General features: G+C 39.3%; 2 protein-coding genes across 2 annotated transcripts; both read right to left on the reverse strand.

Annotated features, from left to right (window-relative positions):
* Positions 1-2,718: 2,718 nt before the first annotated feature.
* LOC107696314 (tripartite motif-containing protein 35-like) lies at positions 2,719-3,806 on the reverse strand. The gene is made up of 5 exons (XM_016496601.1): positions 3,771-3,806; positions 3,418-3,510; positions 3,175-3,270; positions 2,804-3,034; positions 2,719-2,733 (listed from the first exon to the last, which is right to left on the reverse strand). The coding sequence occupies exons 1-5, from the start codon at positions 3,804-3,806 to the stop codon at positions 2,719-2,721; spliced, it is 471 nt and encodes a 156-aa protein (XP_016352087.1).
* Positions 3,807-4,238: 432 nt separating this feature from the next.
* Positions 4,239-11,655, reverse strand: LOC107696315 (kinesin light chain 1-like). Its single transcript, XM_016496602.1, has 13 exons — positions 11,544-11,655; positions 11,236-11,455; positions 10,934-11,021; positions 10,453-10,554; positions 9,968-10,141; positions 9,580-9,679; positions 8,957-9,009; positions 8,810-8,877; positions 8,329-8,437; positions 6,066-6,212; positions 5,781-5,905; positions 5,153-5,194; positions 4,239-4,752 (listed from the first exon to the last, which is right to left on the reverse strand). Exons 1-12 carry the CDS (start codon positions 11,653-11,655, stop codon positions 5,188-5,190), a joined length of 1,305 nt encoding a protein of 434 aa, XP_016352088.1. The 3' UTR covers positions 4,239-4,752; positions 5,153-5,187.
* Between the last annotated feature and the right edge of the window lie 477 nt (positions 11,656-12,132).

A 12,132-nucleotide genomic window follows, 5' to 3' on the forward strand; every position in this document is an offset into this window, starting at 1 on the left:
TATCGCATGGCTTCAGAAGTAACACAGAATAATCCGCACAATCGAAAAAAAAAAAAAACATCTCGGATTTGGATCGGCTCTCTCTGACCGATACCCGATCCGAGAAAAATGGCACTGTCGGAGCCGATACCCGATATGAATATCGGATCGGCGCATCCCTAGTTTTTTTGCCGAAGATTTGTACATGGGGCAGAGGGGGTGGGCATGAGCAACGCCACAAAAATTACAAACATGCAAAAAATTACATCTTTGCCTGAAACAATGAGATTATTACAAACTTGGCAAATTGGAATGGATGAAAAACATCCCTTTTGATTTACAGAGATTGAGCATTCGAACCCAGACTGTGGCACGTATGAGGTGGATTTGACAGTTTCAGGGGTTGGCTGGGGGTTTGGGGAATTTTGGATAATGAGTGGGCAAGAGTGAGATGATGGATAGGTAATCATTCAATTCCTTGCGTCTATTTGGGAAGACTGAACAGATTACATCTGTATATTTTCCGAAGGCTAAAACGAATTCTGCAAGGGAAATAATGCGATTGGAGCTAGACGCTGAATCTTTGAGGGTAAGGGAAATTGTGTCACAGTCCATGGATCAATGGCAGTCTTTTTGAGGGATGGGAGATAGAAGAGAAGCCATGTCCACGTCCATACCTGAGAGGATTTGAGTGTGAAGCGGGTTAGAGATGGATGGAGGCTCCGGGGAAAGAAAATGGAAAGAAACCGAGACTGGTGTGATATGGCAAATCCACAGTGGGTAGAAGGTGTGGCTAGACGGTGGAACAACAGTGTGTCCAAAGGCAGAAGTGGATGCTTGAGAGACTTGGGTTTGTTGGGCTGAGTTGGACTGTGAAGACAGAGAGCTTAGGGCTACAGCCACAAGACTTACACTAGTAGTAAGGGGGGTAGGGATGATGGCAGCGGAGACAGGCAGCAGGGGGAATGGCAGCTATAGGGGAGACGCTGGAAGAGCTCGAGGCTGACGGTGCCTCCTGGCTGAAGGAGGCACACCTAGCTCTCTTGGATGGGTGACTGGAGGCCCCTTGAAGGGGAGCGGAAGGAGCAGTGGATGGAATTGGACTAGATTGTGAATTGAGGTAAAGACCATACAGATGGTCTGTCTTCAAGAAAAATGAATGTTTGTGGTGGCAAGTGCATGCTGCAATCTGTTAACTGTCCATGCTCTTATATCAGGGGTGGGAGATGATCCGAAAGGAATCGGAGGAGCTGGAGTGTGTGGTGAAGTCAAGATGAATGGGGTACGTGGACACCTAGCCGAAGGCGGGGACGAGCACATTTTATTGGTGGTGCCTCAGCGAATTTGTAGGAGGAGGCCGAGAGGGTCAACCCTTGGTCCTCACTGATTTGACCGGTATGGGAACCAGAGATGGGTGATTCAGGAGTCGCTCAACAACAGAAGATTCTACAGAACAGGAAAATTCCTTGGAGGTAAATAGCTGGAGTTCATCAGGGTGGGACATGTTTAACAGGATAGGGTGGAGCTGAATGCTGGAGGAATTGTCGCTGGATGGTGTAATGACTGCTGCTTATTTACGTTCGTAGTGATGATTGACAGGACAGAATGACTAGGCTCCTCCCAAACCTACGTTTAGAACTTCATTGATCGAAAATATCTTATACTCAGAATAATCAATATCTACATTAAAGATATTGCAACCAATATTATAATACAGGTTTAAATTATCAACACAGTTTAAACCTAATAATTACTTGAAATTGAAGTTAGATTAAATAGTAGTCAGAATTAAAGTAGATGATGTAGTAGATGAAAAACATACATGCACAATACTTTTGCCCACACCACTGAATTTGGTCTTTGGACCAGTGGGTGGTCCTTAGAATCGTCTGTAATATCCAACAGGCGTTGTTGCCCGCACTGCATGTATATGTATTATATGTGCATCTCATGTCAACAAAATCTGCTATTTACAAAAACAATCAAACTGAACTGTATACTCTAAGAACAGTGTGTTAATAAAAAGGAATTTTCCACATTGATTTTTTACAGGAGTTTAACCCATATTTTGAATTACGCATTGCATTGTGTAGTGATTTAGGGTTGAAGGAAATGTCTGTAAACTGTAGGATCTCTGTCTTCGAACGGACCCACTTACACTATTGAGTCACACATGAAACAATCACATTCCATTGAGACAAACTGAGGAGCCCCTATGCAGCCAGTAATTCCCTAAAATTAAGTAATCAAAGTCATTACAAAACTTAACAGAAAATACTGTTAATTTTCTGCCAGGACATTATCCTTATTTATATGTATATTTTCTACAGTTTTTTTCTTACAGTGCAGAGATCTGCTGTATCACTGTAACTGTAAACATATTGTGGACCAAGTTGTCCTTCTCTTTTTTAAAGCTCATTTTGGTGCAGTAGCTCAACTGGTTATTTATACATAATGCTAAAATGTAACTGTTCCCCCATGCATCATTTCCAGTGTGTGTGTAAGAGCTCAGATCTTCTCTAGACTCACTGTTCTGGATGATGTCCTGCATCTTCTTCCAGACTCTGAACGGCAGGTTGCCCAAGTAATGCGGTACATGAATCAAAGCTCCAGAAGGCGTCTGTGGATCCGGCTGTGATGAGATCTGGACTCTGGAAGAACATTCAGGATCAGAACTGCAGTGGCTTTGGATCAGAAGCAGAGAGAGCAGAGACAGCAGCAGATCACTCACCAATCACCTTAGACTGGAAACTCCTGCAGAACAAACACACAGTTTATCATCAACAGCTCAATCAATCATCAATCAATCAATCTGAAATCAGACCTTCAGAAAGCAGACGTCACTGGCTTTCATCATCTCCTCCGTGTCTTTGATTGACTGTGAAAGAGCTGAGATGTGTCTGTTGATCTCCTCCAGCTTCTTCTCCATCATCTGCTTCTTCTGGTCCTCTTCCTCCCTCAGTGCAGTGATTGTAGTTTCTTCTTCATCTCTGAGAAACTGATGAAGCTTCTCAAACTGCTGTTTAATCTGACGCTCTGTGTGATCAGCTTGAGACTGAAATCAAATCACTTTCACTTCAATCGTCTGAAGAAAAACACATCACATTATCTACAGCAACAGCCAACTTTCTGGACAGATCGAATTTATATTAATTGAATGTCTTTACAAATCATGAAGTTGTTTGGTTTCCTCACCTTAATGTGTTTAACTGTTTTCTCAAACTCTCTTATAATATTTGTTTTGTCTTTAACTTTGCCTTGTAAGGACTTTAGTGCTGTACTGAGATTCTCCTGAAATTTTAAAGGAAAATCTATAAGACGTTAGAGATTTTTGTAGTACGTTCATGAATGTGATATCATATATTTGTGTGACAAATATCACAGACGTATGTCTTTATGGCAAAATCCTCAAATTATTCAGAAATAAATCTGTCCAACCTTGTATGATGGAACAACTTCACTGATGGGTCTGAATGTGTGATTGATGTGTTTCTGTGAATCTCTGCACACTAAACACACCGGCTGTTTGTCCTCCAGACTTTGAATTTCTCACTGTGTAAACTGCAGAGCTCCTCAAACTCTGATGAACCCTTCTCTTTTCTCTTCTTCAGGAGCGAGTCACACAAGTTTTTTAACACAAGATTACATGGAGGATCATCTCTTGAGGATCTTCTCCTGCAGACAGGACACTCCTGAGTTTTTATGGTTCTCCAGAACTGTTGAAGACACTCTTTACAGACACTGTGACTACATGACAAAAGAACAGGAGCCTTGAAGATTTCACAGCATACAAGACAAGAAAGTTCTTCCACAGAGAGTGAATCCATTTTCGCTGTTTGAGCTCCAGCGATCTAAACTTTACTTTCACTTTCTGATTAATGGTTTAAAAAATGAATAACCATAAAGATCTGCTGTCTGTTCAGAAACAAACTCAAAAATCCACCCTGAAAGTACTTTTCTTCATTCTTCGCTGAACGCTGATTCGTTGTTGATCTCGCCAAGAAAATGAGAACAGAGTCAATAGTTTCTTCCTGGTAAGTGTTGTAAGAGGGTGGAGTTTCTGATCACCTTTGGGTGTGATTAAAACAGGTCAGATGGCATTATTTCTTCAGATTAAATTTGAACAAAGTGCATTCAAAATTAACTTGCATTGACATTCTCTCAGATATAATGCTAGAAACCCTCAGATAAGACAGTAAAGGACAATGAGAAAGCACAAATAATGATAATAAAAAGTCTTAAGACACTTTATTTGTGAGAGTTTTATTTACTGTGCTTTATTGGTGAGTGTCAAATTCACTATGCTAATAAAGTTATTAAAGCAACTGATTGATTTGATCATGCATGCAGTTTGATCGGCATTAGAAGTCTGATGGTTGGGGTCTTTTACAGTTTCTAATTACATAATTACTCAACCAACTAATACAAATAAGCATCAGCCTGTATACAGTAAGACTTCTTTGCAAATGTAAAAATACTCAAAGAGTGCATGCTAAAACAGAAGACACCGTAGATTTTAACTATGCCATGTACTGTATGCATGTAAAAAAAACTCCCTGAAAACAGCATAGCAACTGCAACACCAGCATGGCTAAAAGCTTAAAGTAAAATCTGACATGGTGCTGAAAAAAAATTCAAACATATTTAAGTTTATAAGTCTCATATGAAGGTTCTAGTTTGTTAAGGGTGGAGCAATTTAGTGTAGACAGATTTTAACTGCTGTTGTACAGATCCACATTGCTGGAGCTCAAATCTCGACTGTCTTCTCAGACTCTGAATATAAGAACAAAACATAAAGAGAGAGACACACAAGACAACAAACGAATGTAAGCTGAAAGTGTGAGAGGAAACAACGGACCATCATCTGAAGATATATCAGTCAGATCTTTGAGAGAGTTAAAGTCAACATTAATACAAATACAATCTATTTACTGTCTTAATTCATCTTGCTAGTCTGAGTATGATGGATTCATCAATGATGTTATTCTACAGAAATAGATGTTTGTCTTCATAATTTTTCATTAAAATGTAATAACTTAAAACTGTAAGCACTGATTTGTTTACTGATGAAAAAACCAATAAGCCACACAAGGCAGTGCATTAAAGTGATTTTATAATAATTTCCAGTAATTTTACATCTTTTACATTAAAGCTGAGATTGTGTATTAGTTACCTGTCACTTGTCTTGTTTAGTGAGGCGTCATGCTTTCATTCTCTAGAGAATAAAGATACAGTGAAAATGACAACTAAAATTAAAACAAAAAAGATAAAAAAAAATGTCTAAAGGACAATCTTCATTCTGAGTTTTCATGTATGTCTGTGGTGATTTGTGTGTCATGACACTCTAACGTGTGTGTGAGTAATTTACTAAAACTTACAAACCCTCCACTGACACCCTCAAACAGAGAAATAATGGATAATAAAATCTTTCTAATTACTACAAATAATAAATGTTTTCTTTTAGGGATTGGGTCATTATCATAAAGTATTTGCCATTATCACAAGCTGAGATTGACTAATTACACTAAGAGATGAGTGCACTAAGAGTGCAGCCCAAAATAAATAATATTATAAATATTAGAAAGCAAAAACTATTTAACATGGAGTGTTTGTCCTAACCAGCAGCAACATTACATTTTGTCAGTCGCTTAAGGTGTTTTATCATGTAGCCTCTCCCAGCTTGTGACTGGAATTCTGTCCCGTTACACCAGATCAGGATTTGCTGTAATAGGGTAATTTTACAAAGTTTTGGCCATAATGTTCAACACTGTGCATCACACTGTGTTTGTGTGTGCTTGTACTTGGTGTTGTGCGTCTCTGGGGGTTTGCGGTCCTGTAGTTTCTTCCTCTGCATTTCACTGCTCTTGAGCAACTCATCTTTGAGCCGCGCAAATTGGCCTTTGTAATTCAGTGCTCCGCTGCTATCCTGCACAAACACACACAGACTCAATACACATCCCACACACTCACATTAAAAAAAGTGACACAATCAAACACACTTTAGTTTGTCCCACTGTATTTACAAAACAGTAGATTGAGTGTATTGCATTAGAATTAATCTATATAAGCCTTCATCTTATTCTCACAGTATGTTGTGTTTGCTTGTACTTGGTGTTGTGCGTCTCTGGGGGTTTGCGGTCCTGTAGTTTCTTCCTCTGCATTTCACTGCTCTTGAGCAACTCATCTTTGAGCCGCGCAAATGGGCCTTTGTAATTCAGTGCTCCGCTGCCATCCTGCACAAACACACACAGACTCAATACACATCCCACACACTCACATTAAAAAAAGTGACACAATCAAACACACTTTAGTTTGGCCCACTGTATTTACAAAACAGTAGGTTGAGTGTATTGCATTAGAATTAATCTATATAAGCCTTCATCTTATTTTCACAGTATGTTGTGTTTGCTTTATACAACACAGATCAGCTTTTCTGATACTGAAAGACAAACATGAGCCTCACAAAGCAGCTGTCAGAAACAAGCACAGAAATCTCTCATGCTGCTTGCTTGACCCATCAGATTCTGTAACTCACCTTTAAAGCTTTTCATCATGCGTGATGATTTTTAATAAAGATACTTTTTGAGAATTTAATAGAAATAATGAAAAACTAAAATATTAAAGTTTACCCAAAAATGACTTACTCTTACTTTGTTCCAAACATGTATGATTTTTTTTCTTCTGTTGAGCACAAAAGACGATGTTTTGAAGAATGCCGGCAACCAAACAGTTTCTGGTTCCCACTGCCTTCCATAGCATTTTCGTTTTCTATACTATGGAGGTGGTGTCCATTAATTGTTTGGTTACCAACATTCTTCAAAATATCTTCTTTTGTGCTCAACAGAAGAAGGAAATTCATACAGGTTTGGGAGAACTTTTGAGTGAGTAAATGATGATAACATTCATTTTTGGGTGAAGTATCCCTTTAAAAGGTGTAAAACTAGCCTTTTTTGTTTATTTAAATTATAGGCCTAATTTCTCATTTCTTTTTCTTTTTTTTTTTTTGATTTTGGGATGAAAACTGATCTTGGCGTATTCTTGTGAGATTCTGACAAGTGAAAACACAAATGATGATCAAAACACAAACAAAAAAACTAGGGCTGTCAACGTTAATGCGTTAACGCATGCGATTAATTTTACAATCCTTAACGCAGTAAAATAATTTAACGTAATTAACGCAAAATTACTGAAGCACAATTTCTATTCTAACCCTTTAACCCAATTTTGCTTCTCTGTTTGCGATCAGATCATTTTAAGCCGCTAAACTCCGGGAAAGTTTTCAGTCCAATGATCCAGTAAGCGAATGCATTCAAACAATCCGTCCAAAACAGCGCTAATATTAAGGAAACCCTGCTGATTACATCAGAGATTGCAGAGAGAACAGAGACTTGCGTTGCGTTTTAAGTGAATTATTCATTCCAGTGTTTCGCTTTAAAACACGAGCTCTGTCATATTCTGTGATTGTCTCTGAAGAGCGCGAGCCCTCACACGTCGCGTTGTGTGAAGTACAGACTGAACGGATTGTCAACACATCCCACCGCTGTATGGCCAGATGAGACGCGACTGGATAACCAGTCTCGCTAGTAAAGTTTTGATGGATGAAGACTGCAATCAAGGTAAACACGATTGCGGTGGCGTATAGGAGTCGTACAGTAAGCACCCGTGAGTCTGTTATAATAATGCGTGTATGAGTGCACTTGATGCACTGATCGCACATTGTATTTATGCACAGGCACAGACATTTCCGTACATTCACGTTGTTTCCACACACATTCACAAGAATGTTTTGATCTGTCATGTGTATGTTGCTGTGTTTAGTTATACTGAATGGATCCGTGTACTGTAGTAGATATATGCAGTTTATTGGTTTTTGGCATCTCCATGTGGTCCTGTTCGGTATCGCAACTTGGCTTCTCTAAAATGTAAAAAAGCTCTTTGCAATTGCACTGTACAAATAGGCTACTATACAATTCTGATTTTTTTTTAGCATTTTTTTTTTTCTTTCATATGTGCTTATATGCGCTCCTTTTGGAGTCTTTTTTTGGAAAGACATCTAAAATTATCTTGAAAAAAGCTTGCAGAAAATACAGATTTTTGAGAATCACCCTTCAATCTTTTGGTTTACTTTGCTGAATATAGCAAATGAATCACAGAAAAAGGGTGTGATTAATTAGATTAAATTTTTTTATCAATTGACAGCCCTAAAAAAAACCTACGTTGAGGTTTATTAATGGTGCACTGAATGAGGTCTGGCTTATGAGGTGCAAGAATTTCTTCAAATAATAAGCAGGAGGAAAAACATGAGAGACGTGACAGGCAGACAAATGACAAGTGAGGTCTGTTCTGTACCCGTTTGTGGGACCTTGTGGCACATTCCTCCAGCATGTCTGCTGCCTTCATCTTGCCCTGTCTGTGGTACAGAGTGGCTAGATTCTTCAGTGTCGTATTTATGATCGGACTGCAGACAAAACAACACATCCAGTGAGGAAGGATACAAAACCAAGAGAACAAAAAAAAATAAAATAAAAATCAAACAAATGTCAAGAGTGCAACAAAAACTTAATAGGCTTAATTCTTGATTTATTTCTTTTGATTTTGTGATTTTTTTTTTTGGCATTTCGACACATTCATCTTCTTCATGTATTCCATGTCTGGTTAAAAACGCTGTTTGACGATGTGAGGACTATGTGAATATATTCCATCAGGTGGTTTGTGATCATTAATATATGTGTCTGTCTGATTTATGGCACCAAGAACTTACTAAGAATCAAATGCAGGCAGCTTTAAGAACATAATGCTCTCCTGCAGCTTTGTGATGTGTTTGCGGTACCTGTTGACTTTACTGGCTTTGTACCCGCCTCCATGTTTTTCGTACAGCGTGTTGTCACTGAGTTCCCCCTGAATATCAGCAGACAGACAGTCTGAGTGACAGCATATGGGCAGAAACACAAACACTCGTTTCATCCACAACACACACCTTGCTCACCTCCTCTCTTTCCTCAGCGTGCATCCAGATGGGTTTGTTTTCAGCTGGAAACAGACACACAAGTAACATCATTACTCATCATGCTGTGGGACAGTAGGCTCTCTAATACAGCCTCATGATTGGGCCAGATTTCAAAAGGAATGTGACAAGCCAAATATGTCATCTCATAATGTTTGCAGTCATTATGTCTGCAAACATGAACTATTAATTAGAAAAAACAAAAACGAAAAAAATCAAATTTGTGAAAAACTGAAGCTCAGAAATGTGCTTTATTGTTTTATTAGATGTGTTTCAGGTTCAGCCCCTGAGCACAAGGGATGTGTGCCTCTGTCCATCTTTGTTACCCTTTAACACTGATCTACTATAGTCTGATTAATACTGTAAGTGCAAAGTAAAGTAAATTTAAAAGAAAAAGAAAAAAAACTTCAAAACTTTCATTTTTATGTCTTATTACAGAATTTATAACAAATAAGATGTTTGTTTTATATAAAAGCTACAGCAGCATCCATTTCAGATCTATCTGAACGCACCATTTCAACATTGTGTGGGCTGCACCCCTGTTTGTACTTTACCTGTTCTATCAAAAAATTAAGAAAAAAAAATTGACAGCTCACCGTCCACCAATCCAAACTCCTTCTCATGAGCACTGGTCAGAATCTCTTTGTAAAGAATCTCAGCTTCTTTATATTTGCCTTGTTTGAAAGTGCAGGATGCCTGCAAAGAGACAAAGATTATTTCACCACTTCATACAATGGAGAGTGAATGGAGTGAATGTGAGCATGGCTGAGGATTTGACAGGTATGAATCCAAGTGTGTGGAGAACAACCAATGGCTGATAAGAGAACATCACATCAACTCCACAGAAACAACACAAGTTTTAGTGGAAATATTCATATATTCATTTCCTCAGTGACACACCTGCAGTTTTGATTAATGTAGTCTAATGTGGTCTATAGAATCTCACATTGTTTTCCAGCAGATCAAGCGGTTTGACAGACTAACCAGGTTGTTCTTGGTTTCGGCCACATTGGGGTCATCTGGGCCGAGTTTGCATTCATAGATCTTCAGAGCTCTGCGGTAATAACATTCCACCTCCTCATACTTGCCCTGATCCTGACAAACCTGGGCCAGATTATTCAACTGCTTCGCTATATCCGGATGATCTTTCCCCAACACCTGAAAGACAGACAGAGAGACAGACAGGTCAATCATGTCCCTTCATTCATGTGGTCTGTGTATAATGACTCTAAACTGTATAACTGTTTGCTAATTTTCTACTTTTGTGTTTCTTGCATCACATTTCATTAGACATGTTAAAATATTTCACACTTAAATCAATAGTCCTGCTCTATGTCAAGGTTTGTGTAGGTTTGTCTGACCCAACCAGACAGAGTTTAGTCACAAATAACAAAAAAACAATTATGGTACTAAAGTAAAACTGACATGCAGAATTTCACATATGATGTGACAACAGGACTTTCACTGACCTTCTCTCGGATCTCCAGCGCTCGTCTACACAATGGCTCAGCCTCCTTATACTGGCCTCGTTTCCCGTACAGCACAGCCAGATTATTGAGAGTAGCTTCCACCTGAAACACAATGACACACAACATCTTGATGAGATACAGTATGACATTTCACCTTTATGATACATGAGCAAATCCAGCTGACCATTTGAGGTTTGTATTTTAGAGCTCAATAATTCATAATTAACATTCATCTAATGCTCCAAATTCATTAACCACTAAGACATCTGAGATGCTTTTGAAAGAATTTGCATCCTTTCACCAGCCTTTGCTTTGGGATTTAATAAATGCATATAATTGTAATGAAACACTTTTGAGCTGTGCTAAAGTCTTTCTAATTACAATTATATTTTCTAGCATCTCTTTTGTTGCTATTTTCTACTCATAAAAGATGTTAAATAATTTCACATCAATTGCTCAAATCAACATTTATTTCACTTACAGCAGGATGGTCTTTCCCAAGTGTCTTTTCTCTGATGGAGAGAACATCATTCAGCAAGCGATGAGCTTCTTTATATTTTTGCTGATCTCTGAAACAGACAAACAGAGATATTTATTCCTATAATTCAGATGCATGATGTTATTGATTCTGCTGTTTCTTAATTCTGAGTGGAAAAGCCACTTTCAACTCCAGACCGCTGATTCAACAGACATCGTAAATCCAGAATGTGAAGTTGCATTTCTTCATATCATGACAAACACATGCTCCTCATCCTCACCCAGTGAAACAGGACTTTTTCTCACCTGTACATGAGCGCCAGGATGTTGAGCATGGTGGCCACTTTGGGATGGTCGTGTCCATAGTCTTTCTCCAGCTCCTCCAGAGCCTTTCTGCAGAGCGGCACGGCCACAGCATACCGGCCCTGAGCTGCGTACTCTTTCACCAGGTTATGAAGGGTTCTGCGGCGGGCACTAATCTCATAGTTGCCCTGCTGACCAGCTGCACTATTGTCTTGGAGCTGCACTGCAGAGGTCAAAGGTCAGAGGCAGGGTTAGTGTGAAAGGATTGACAACATCTCACATCTGAGGGTTTAACAGTGACATTCACATACTTCCTTTCATTGTATGAATGTGCTCCTCCTCATCATTGGGAAGGAGATCATTCAATGGGTCCTGGACAGACAGATCTTCTCCAGACTCACTGTTCTGGACGGTGTCCTGCATCTTCTTCCAGACTCTGAAGGGCAGGTTGCCCAAGTAACGCGGCACATCAATCAAAGCTCCAGAAGGCGTCTGTTTATCCGGCTGTGATGAGATCTGGACTCTGGAAGAACATTCAGGATCAGAACTGCAGTGGCTTTGGATCAGAAGCAGAGAGAGCAGAGACAGCAGCAGATCACTCACCTTTCCATTGAGACTGGAAACTCCTGCAGAACAAACACACAGTTTATCATCAACAACTCAATCAATCAATCAATCAATCAATCAATCAATGATCTGAAACCAGACCTTCAGAAAGCAGACGTCACTGGCTTTCATCATCTCCTCCATGTCTTTGATTGACTGTGAAAGAGCTGAGATGTGTCTGTTGAACTCCTCCAGCTTCTCCTTCATCATCTGCTTCTTCTGCTCCTCTTCCTCCCTCAGTGCAGTGATTGTAGCTTCTTCTTCATCTCTGAGAAACTGATGAAGCTTCTCAAA

Source organism: Sinocyclocheilus anshuiensis, unplaced genomic scaffold (genome assembly GCF_001515605.1).
Source record: "Sinocyclocheilus anshuiensis isolate Anshui unplaced genomic scaffold, SAMN03320099.WGS_v1.1 scaffold62, whole genome shotgun sequence".
In the NCBI taxonomy this organism is placed as follows: domain Eukaryota; kingdom Metazoa; phylum Chordata; class Actinopteri; order Cypriniformes; family Cyprinidae; genus Sinocyclocheilus; species Sinocyclocheilus anshuiensis.

Bases quoted from the DNA above. Each gene is read 5' to 3' on its own strand.
- LOC107696314 (XM_016496601.1), bottom strand. From the start codon at position 3,806: ATGGATTCACTCTCTGTGGAAGAACTTTCTTGTCTT. The intron at 3,511-3,770 runs GTATGCTGTGAA...CAAAGTCTGGAG, and splicing joins TGGAAGAACTTTCTTGTCTT to GACAAACAGCCGGTGTGTTT. The intron at 3,271-3,417 runs GTTGGACAGATT...TTAAAATTTCAG, and splicing joins AAGTTGTTCCATCATACAAG to GAGAATCTCAGTACAGCACT.
- LOC107696315 (XM_016496602.1), bottom strand. From the start codon at position 11,655: ATGCAGGACACCGTCCAGAACAGTGAGTCTGGAGAAGATCTGTCTGTC. The intron at 11,456-11,543 runs GTATGTGAATGT...TGACCTCTGCAG, and splicing joins CATTCATACAATGAAAGGAA to TGCAGCTCCAAGACAATAGT. The intron at 10,555-10,933 runs GTAAGTGAAATA...ATTGTGTTTCAG, and splicing joins TTGGGAAAGACCATCCTGCT to GTGGAAGCTACTCTCAATAA.